This window comes from Pipistrellus hanaki, assembly GCF_964339955.1.
Source record: "Pipistrellus hanaki genome assembly, chromosome: 6".
Lineage (NCBI taxonomy): Eukaryota > Metazoa > Chordata > Mammalia > Chiroptera > Vespertilionidae > Pipistrellus > Pipistrellus hanaki.
The window spans coordinates 33,575,705-33,585,225 of NC_140508.1; the positions used below are offsets into that span (position 1 = coordinate 33,575,705).

General features: G+C 42.2%; 1 protein-coding gene across 1 annotated transcript; it reads right to left on the reverse strand.

Annotated features, from left to right (window-relative positions):
* Positions 1 to 8,889: 8,889 nt before the first annotated feature.
* Positions 8,890 to 9,304, reverse strand: DEFB129 (defensin beta 129; the record flags this gene model as incomplete). The annotated part of the gene is given in 3 exon segments (XM_084888417.1): positions 8,890 to 8,912; positions 8,915 to 9,194; positions 9,197 to 9,304. Coding segments are annotated over 3 exon segments (411 nt in total), but the record flags the coding sequence as incomplete, so codon positions are not given.
* Between the last annotated feature and the right edge of the window lie 217 nt (positions 9,305 to 9,521).

Here is a 9,521-nt window from a genome sequence, read left to right on the forward strand (position 1 = left end):
TAATCCTCACCTAAGGATATGTTTTACTTATTTTTATCTTTTTAAAAAAAATATATTTTATTGATTTTGTACAGAGAGGAAGGGAGAGAGAGAGTTAGAAACATTGATGAGAGTCATCGATCAGCTGCCTCTTGCACACCCCCTACTGGGGATATGCCCGCAACCAAGGTACATGCCCTTGACCGGAATCGAACCCGGGACCCTTCAGTCCCCAAGCCGATGCTCTATCCATTGAGCCAAACCGGTCTCGGCTATTTTTATCTTTTTGAGAGGGAGAGATCGATGTGAGAGAGAAACATTGATTGTTTTCCTCCTGTACACGCCCTGACCAGGGATTGAACTGGCATCCTAAGTACGTGCCCTTGATAGCTGAAGGGCATATAATAAGAATTTAACCACAGGTGTTTTGTTTTTTTTAAATATATTTTTATTGATTTCAGAGAGGAAGGGAGAGGGAGAGAGAGATAGAAACATCAACGATGAGAGAGAATCATTGATCGGCTGCCTCCTGCATGCCCCATACTGGGTATTGAGCCTGAAACTGGGCATGTGCCCTGCAGTCACAGGCCAATGCTTTTTCCACTGAGCCAAACCAGCTATGGCTGAACCACAGCTTTTCAATTATTTACCTTACTAACCATAGATAACAGGTTTTCTCACAGACCCTTGGAAACTGGAGGATGTGCTGCAAGAAGAAAAACAGGACTGTAAAAAGATTAGATGCCTTGGAGCCCAGATGGGTTATTACTCAGGAGAAAAAAACCCATGTCTTAAAGGTAGACCAAGGACAGGACATGCTTTGACTGGATTGCTGTGCCTGGACTCTGACCCCCTCGGGAGTTTGCCTCAGGAATGCTGACCGTTCTCCAGCCCCAGGATCGGCTGAGCTCTTTGTAACATCATAGAAGATTAGCACCTTGTTATCGGACTTGGAGCTCCTGGAGGCCAGACTGCAGACCTTCCCTCCCCTTTCCGCGTTGCACTTGCAGCTGCATGTAGCTCTCTTCCCTAAGTAATCAGCCAGCTGGCGGAAAAAGGCAGAGCAGAATTTTCAGGGTAATCTGAGGCTCTCCCCATGCTGCCGGCATTATTGGAATAAACATTCATATGTGACTCAATCCTGTCTCTGCTTCATTTGACTTGAGTAGTGTCAGGCAGCCTCTGACCCATTTAAGGTCCGATGTCACCCTGACTGGGAATTGAACCTGCAACTTTTTAGTGTATGGGATGACGCTCCAACCAACTGAGCCACCGGGCCAGGACTGTAATTTTTATTTTATCTATAATAATTTTGTTTAATCTGAATGTTATAAAATGACGATATGTAACTTCATAATAAAAAAAAAGTCAATTAAGCTATCATGTAAGGAAAACATCTTGTTTAACAGTTTTGAGATGCCTATATTTGATTTCTTTTTCTGATGAACACAAAAGATTGCTCATATTCACAGGAATCAGATATCTGTCCCATATTTTAGCTTCAGTAATAATTTCAAAGCTTTAAGTAATAATGAAGCACAGGTAAAACATGCACCCGTGTGGGTGTCCACACCACTTCCCCAGTCCTTCCTTATCTCATCAGAATGCGCTGTGGGTTGTAATTCCTGTTAGCTCCCTAAGTAACGTCTCAGTGATGCGCACATCACTTACAAAGGTGGGGCTATTTCAGTGAGAAAGTCCCCTATTTCATTCTCTGAAAAGTACATAGTTTGATAAATACATGACATTTCCCAAGGAAGCATGGCCTGGAGATCCGTAGTTTCTAGGTTTGTTTGTCAGAAACAGTTCTGGAGGGTGCAGATGCATCCTGCTAGAAAAAGGCTGTGATGCTAGTGACTGAGTTCTCCAGCTCACTATGTTTATAAAGGGGATCTGATGGAGTCAGCTTTGTCCTTTTCTTCCCTTTTAGAAGCAATGCTGGTAAAGGGAGAAAATTAACTATAGGGACTGCTGTCAACCTTTTCTTTCCTTAAAATGAAAGCATTGAGAGGTATTATCACTGAACTGATGACTTATAAAGAGTGTGTGTTTTCTCCTTTTTAAATGTGTTCTTGACTTCAGAGAGAGAAGGTAGCGGGAGAGAAAAACATTGATCGGCCGCTTCCTGCACACTCTGCTGAGGATTGAGCCTGTATCCTGGGACCAGGAATCAAACCGGCAACCTCTCTGTACATGGGACAATGCCCAACCAACTGAGCCACACGGGCCAGGGTGTGTGTGTGCATCAGGGTGTGTGTGTGTGTGTGTGTGTTTTAATTGGAGTTTTTTTTTTTTTTTTTTTTTTTTAGTATTTTCATTATCATGGCTTTTACTCTGTACTCTAATTCCATCTGTCCTAAATTCCTTTTGCAATGCGGTGGTCAGAAGCAAAGGCAAAATTCGAATGTGAATAACCAGGTCGTTTAACTTCGGCAATTGCAGGAGTTGTGGAAGCCTAGGCATGCTCACTCCTCCTCCTGCTTACATTGGGTCACCAGCAGATGCAATAATCAGTCTTCCAGAACTTCTTCCAAGCCATGGCTAAGATTATAAGATGAGGTTATCCACGTAAATGGCCTTATTTTATATCTGGCACTGGGCAAAGCTGTTGCTCCAAAGCTGTTGCCACTGGGAGTCAAGGTGGCATGGCACCTAAGGGGCTCTGGTGTTAGGCATGGATTTAAGTCCTGGTTCTACTTATCTGTGACCTTCAGGAGTTCACTTAAACTTCAGTTGTGTTAGTTATATAATGTGTATCGGGTTATTATAAGGACTAAATGAGATAAAATATTTAAAGAGCTGAGTACTCTACTTAGCACTTAAAAAGTGCTCTATCACTCTTAAATTTTTGCATTATTAATATTGCTTTTATATAGATCCTCATCCATGTTGCTATTTTTTCTTTAATACCCCTTAGTATTGTAATGCATCACTTATTAGTTCATTGGGTTGCTTTTGAATTGAACTTCTATATACTGAGCTTGTTCACCAGGATCAATTTTCAATTCTCAGGTTTTCTGAGAGTTAGAAGGCATCAGTGGTAAGCCTTGGATATGTGAAATCCAGAGTTATTAAGAGGTTCTTTGTCATAGATGCATAGAATCTCTAGAGCCAAGGTCATTTTCCGATTAGCATCAGATGGTACTTTCATTATGATTATTTGTTAGCTTTGGGATTGTGCTCAAAAGTTGAAATCTGAGGTGGAGGACAGAGGGCAGAGAGCACAGTGAGTCTGGTTTCCTTTCTTTGCCCAGACTCACTGAAGAGAGGAAGCAGCAGCCCCCGGTATCAATTACCCATCAGGTAGTTCTTAAGCAAATTGTTTTTGCATAGTGGATACTGCAGTATACTCTCCTCATCTTGTCTGATGTTGTTTCCATAATTTGGATCCACAGGAAGCTTGACAGTTTTATCAGCCCACAGAATGTTACACAGGTTCTCAGTGAGGACCTGGTGAAGAGAAAGCTATACCCTAGTGACTGCTGGTTGTAAGCCTGAGGATGCCGCCAAAAGCTCCAGGAAAACAGTGGGACCTTCCATTTCGGCAGAGTTGTTGTAGATCCATGGTCTGGGGTTCCAAGAGAAACAATTGCCTCATCCTCTACACTTAGATGTCAGCTGTGTCTTTTTGAATTTTTGAGGCATATGAGAGTGTTCTCTGGCCCGTGCCTTCAAGATTTTACTGGGGCCAAGAGCAGGCAAAAGCTTTTCAGCTGGTCCAGGTCACAGTCCAAGCTACCCAACTCTCTCACTCCCACTATTTTAAAAAAAAATATATTTTATTGATTTTTATACAGAGAGGAAGGGAGAGAGACAGAGAGCCAGAAACATCGATGAGAGAGAGTCATTTTTCAGCTGCCTCTTGCACACCCCCCACCGGGGATATGCCCGCAACCAAGGTACATGCCCTTGACCAGAATCGAACCCGGGACCCTTCAGTCCCCAAGCCGACGCTCTATCCATTGAGCCAAACCGATCCCGGCCCACTATTTTTTTGATCTGAGCTATTGAATTGATCATTCTCCCCCATTTGTGACAAACCAGCTAGGGCTTCCCTCCGTCTTGTTCTAAAGAGTTTAATGACTTTATTTTACATGTATACTTTCTGCATATATTTTTAGTTATATAAGTGGCATTGTAGGTCTGCTTTTTCTTTTTCACCCAGAGCTGTAGTAGTTAAAATCTACTCACATAGTTGAATCCGTTGCTCCTAACTTATGCATGGTATTCTAAAATGTGCATCCATATACTTTTACTAATCCAGTATTCCAGAATGGCTCTCCAAATTGCCTTAGATTGATATTGGTCTTACCAATTGGGTAAGAATATCTGGAATATATTTGGAGTAGAGTTCTTGGGTCATAAAGATAAGAATCTAAAGAATTTGACTAAGTGGTAGCAGATTGTTTGCTAGAAATAGGAACTGTCCATACTTCTATAAGCAGTATTAGAATGGTTCCTATATTGGCACAAGACAGTTCCAAGGCCTGTCTTGATGGTGGTGTTGATGAGTTTCTAAAAAATGCCGTTCTCTGCCCAAGATGGCCTGGGCTCCGTCCGTGCTGGAGTCCCACTGTCCGGAGAGTGCCCGCAGCGGTGGTAGTCTCTCTTTATCAAGAAGAGGCTTTCTGCCAGCCCCTGCGAGATTTAACTTTTCCTCACTCACTTACACACACCCCACGCACATCCACACACTCTCCTTTCATACCCTCACTCACTCACTTCCTCTCTCTCAGCTCCTTCCTGCCAGCCGCCATCTTTTTCCTCCTCTAAGAAATGTTTTAATAAAAATTTTGTAACTTAATTTTTACAATATCCTGTTATACATAATATTACTATACATAATATTACGTAATATTACTTAATAATAGACAAACATGTAAATTGACCATACCTCCACTACATTCACAGCCAATCAAGAGTGAGTATGCAATTTAACCCAACAAAGATGGAAGGTTAATTTGCATATGCAGGCACGGAGCAGCCAGGTGGGGCGGGATATTTGCTATGAGGGGGAGGGGAGGCGGAGGGAGCTACAGGAATGGTGCTCCAGCCGGGAGTGAGGACTTGGCGGCTCCCAGGCAGCCAGGAATGAAGCCAAGGGAAGGAAAGCCTATTCTTGCACGAATCTTCAGGCAAAATGCCTCTAGTTTTTAATAAGTAACTACAATGTTCACTATTGCCTTCATTTTCCTTACACACCTTACACACAGGTGCACCACTTCTCTCCACTAATACTAGCATAGAATATTTTAGCAGCTGATTACCATGTCATTGGTCTTGTACTGACTTGTTTGGTGTGTGCAACAGGAAATATTTCACTTTTGGAGAAGAAGAAGAAAAAGAGGTTTATTTGCATTTTGTTTATTAATTTGTGTAGTTATTCAGTGTCTGGTAAGTTAATGCTCAAATAATATTAATTTTTATTAAAATGTTCTATTATTTTATGTTAACAATGACTCTTTTATTTCAGCCCTTTGTATTCAGCATGTCTCTATCAAAATAAGCACACATTTCTATGAAAATTGAAGCTTTTGTTTTTTTGCAGCCTACATGAACTTAAATCTTGTTTATTTGGCCCATATTAGCCTTTCAGCTCAGTTTGACATGCTTGCTGTAGAGGCAGTGATAATGAGATGTTCATGGGTATGTAATTTTATTATTCTGGTTTCGAATATTGGCTCTGAAATTTGAAAAATTCGAAGTCACTCAGCTTTTGAATCGTGCTGTGTGGGGGCAACACTGGATGTGCCAGCGTGAATCCCAATCTCATAGACCCTGAGTAGCAGAGTCTGGGGGTTGCACTAGGATGTGCTAGGGAGAATCCCAAGGGAGAACTTACAGTCACTGTGGGGCTCTCAACACTTAGAAAAAGGCCCCTCTTTGTCCCTCAGCGGGAAGGCAGGAGTGAGTGGTGGGTGGGAAGAGATCAACCAAAGACCTTGTATGCATATATACATAACCCATGGACACAGACAATAGGGTGGTGAAGGCCTGGGGTGAGGGGTGAGGGCTGGCTAAAAGGGCCAGTGAGGAAAATAAGTGGACATATGTAATAATTTCAAAAATAAACATTAAGAATAAAATAAAATAAGACTCTGAAAAAAAAAAAGGAAACTTTGTGTTCACCAATATTAATGCACTAGAGGCCTGGTGCATGAAAATTCATGCACTGGAGGGGGTGTCTCTCAGCCTGGCCTGTCTCCTCTCACAGTCTGGGAGCCCTCAGGGCCGGGAGTTGACCCATCACACCTCTGCTGCTGCCACTGCTGGCAGTGTAAGCCTTGGCTGGCTCTGGATACCTGAGCTTTTGTGGCCCTGGGCTTGCCTATGCTTCGGGCTGGCCCTGGGCAGCTGGGGACTGAGAGTACTGGGGGACTCTGGAGGCAGGCGCATGGAGTGGCTGCCCCCGTGGGCCCGGCCTTGTTGTGTGTGCCTGCCTGCCTGCCACCCCAGCAGGGCTGAAGTGACTGGGTGCCACCATCTTGTGGCTGTGCGTGCCGCCATCTTTGAGGGTGGGGCAGTCAATTAGCATATTCCCTCTTTATTAGATAGGATAATTTTGAGAGTGGCCAGTTCTGGACTCTCTGCATAAAAGTATGACTGTTCCATCTGACAAATGTATTACTGGCTGGTCTTGGTCCAAGCTGACATTAGGAGGATTCTACTACTGTACTGAAAGGAGAGAGCAGATATTGGAGCCTTATCATATTTGTTATGTGAAATTTCCCTGAAGGAAAAGGATATTCTTCAGTATCAGTCATCCTGAGAAGAGATGGTGGGTGAGTTCTCTGACAGGAAATGAGGATTCAAAAGGAGGCCTTAAACTTAGGTGAGAATGGCACTTTCTCTTCTTTCTGTAGGTAGACCATGAAGAAAGCACTCCAACTCTGGGAAGGTAGGCTGGACTTTCAAGAGTTTGGCTCAGTTGGCTGGAGCATCATCCCTACACTTAAAGGTTGCAGGTTCAATTCTCATCAAATCTAAGTTGCTGGTCCGATCCCTGGTTTGGGTGCATATGGAAGGCAACTGATGGATGTTTGTCTCTCACATTGATGCTCTTCTCTCTTTCTCTGTATCTCTCTCTCCCTTTTTCTCCCTCTGTGTGAAATCAATAAAAACATGACCTCAGTGAGGATTAAAATAAAAAAGGAGTGTGGCAAGTAGCTATAGCAGGGAGGAAACCTAATGCCCATAAGATATACTTGGGTCCTTCAGGGAACACATATGTAGCTGGAATTGAACTTATTCTCTGCATAGCAACTTTTTTCCTATTGTACGAAAACTTCCAGGGACATAATTTAAAAAGTTGCACTCTGGTATCACTGTAGGGCATTGTGGGAAAATCTTTGCTTTTCTTGGGGTGATGCTATAGTTAAGATCCAGTAGATTAAGGAAAGATGGTCTTTAAATTGATGGAAGTAATATGTAGCAGAGAATAATATGTTAAAAACTGGAATAGGGGCCCATGCCATTATAATTTGGGCAATAAAAGGAAGTGATTGTGACCTGAGATATAAGGAAATGGATTCTGGGGTACAATTTCTTTACATTTCTATTTTATAAATGAATAAATGGATGCTCATATATGGATAAGTGATATGTTCAAGGCCCACATAGATAAAAAGTTACCAGAACCAGAATGCTAGCCCAGGCACATCAGACTGGATTTCTATATTCTTTAAAAAAAAATATTTATTGATTTTTTACAGAGAAGAAGGGAGAGGGATAGAGAGCTAGAAACATTGCTGAGAGAGATACATCGACCAGCTGTCTCCTGCACTCCCCTCACTGGGGATGTGTCCGCGACCAAGGTTCATGCCCTTGATCGGAATGGAACTTGGGACCCTTCAGTCCGCAGGCTGATGCTCTATCCACAGAGCCAAACTGGTTTCAGCAAGGATTTCTATATTCTTAATTCTATACTACAGCCTTCAGAAATATGGCTGCCTTCTCTGGGTTAGATCATCCCCTTTACCTACCAGTGCTGTAGCTACATGTGCCCAGAACTCTCCAACCAGGTGCTGTCCAGTATGGTAGCCACTAGCCACATGGGATTATTGAGCCCGTGAAATGTGGCTAGTATGAATTGAAATGTGCTGTAGACATATTGATATTTCAAAGCCCTAGTGAAAAAAAAAGAAAAAGAAAAAAAAAAAAGAATGTGAAAAACCCCAAATATTTTTTATATTGAGTACGTGTGGAAATGACAATGTTTTGGATTTATCACATCAAATAAAAAATATTATTAATAGGCATTCTACCTCTGTCTTTTTACTTTTTATAATGTGACTACTAGGAAATGCAAAGTTGGTTTTCATTATAGTCTGCATTCTGTTGGAAGCACTATTCTACTGTGCTTTGTCTCATATCCTCTCTTCTTCCCTCCATTCCTCCATATTCTTATCTTAAATGGCTTCATAAATTAGGTTATGGTCTTTTGTGGGGAATAGATCTAACGCTCTCATATTCCATTTTGCTTATGGGCCTTTGTCCCCCAAAATGTACGAAAAAAGAAAATGTGTCTCTTGATAGTTTCCTTCCCATTGCTCTAAGAAAACAACACCATGTGAGAACCGTAAATCCTTGTTACGGAGGCCTACTCTGGGTCATCCATGGGCCAAATTCAATGCAGTAGTCACCACTCCGGGTGCTTGCTTTCTCCGGGGCATGTAAGTGAAAATTCCATCCCTCTCCAGCTCTGTCTCCTCTGTGAGGCTCTGAGAGAATAAGATTGTGTAAACTACAGGTACTTAAACAGTGTCTATTGAATGACTCATGACAGAGGAAACCGTTCTATGTCTTATTGAACAGATAGCAAAGATAGAGAGGAACTTAGTGTTTTAAGGGAAAGACCTACATCCCTGGCTCATCTGTTTCTTCCAGCTCCATTTGTGGTATCGGCAGTGTCTATGGCGGTGGTGATGGTGGGGAGAAGTCATGGCTGAACCTCTGCTTCTTTTGGTATCACTCTTGGTAGAAGTAACAGAGTCTGTAATCTTTCCTGAGATCATGGCATTGGTGATGGCAGGGTTCACAGCATTGGCGTTTGAGATAATGGTAGTGTTGATATTGGCAAAAGGGCTTTTGAGTTTGAGAGAGAGAGATAAAATATATTTTGTTTGTATCATAGCCCTAGAATTCTTGATAGGTTTTGGCTGTTGTGCGGAGTCCTCTTTGTGTCCATGGGCCATTTCATTTTGCAGGTAGTTTTTTTTATCTGTTCAAGTGTTTTTAGTCCAATACAACATTTTTTCTTCTTGCATTTCTGTACCTCTTTTTCATCCACGGTGCAGTGGTTTTTGCATTTCCCCAAACCCATTAAACATTTTTTTCAGCCAAAGGGTTCTGCACAAAGAAAAAACAACTGTGTTAAGTTAATAACTAGAGATCATCTTAAAGCTGCTGGAGGGAGAGAAATAGAGGAAGAGGGAGCTTGTCAATGCTAAGCCTTAAGCACAGTGTTTAGGAACATTGATGAAGGCCCCTGGAAGACCTAGAGAGTCTCTGTACACCCGTGAAACCCAAAATAAATCTCTCTA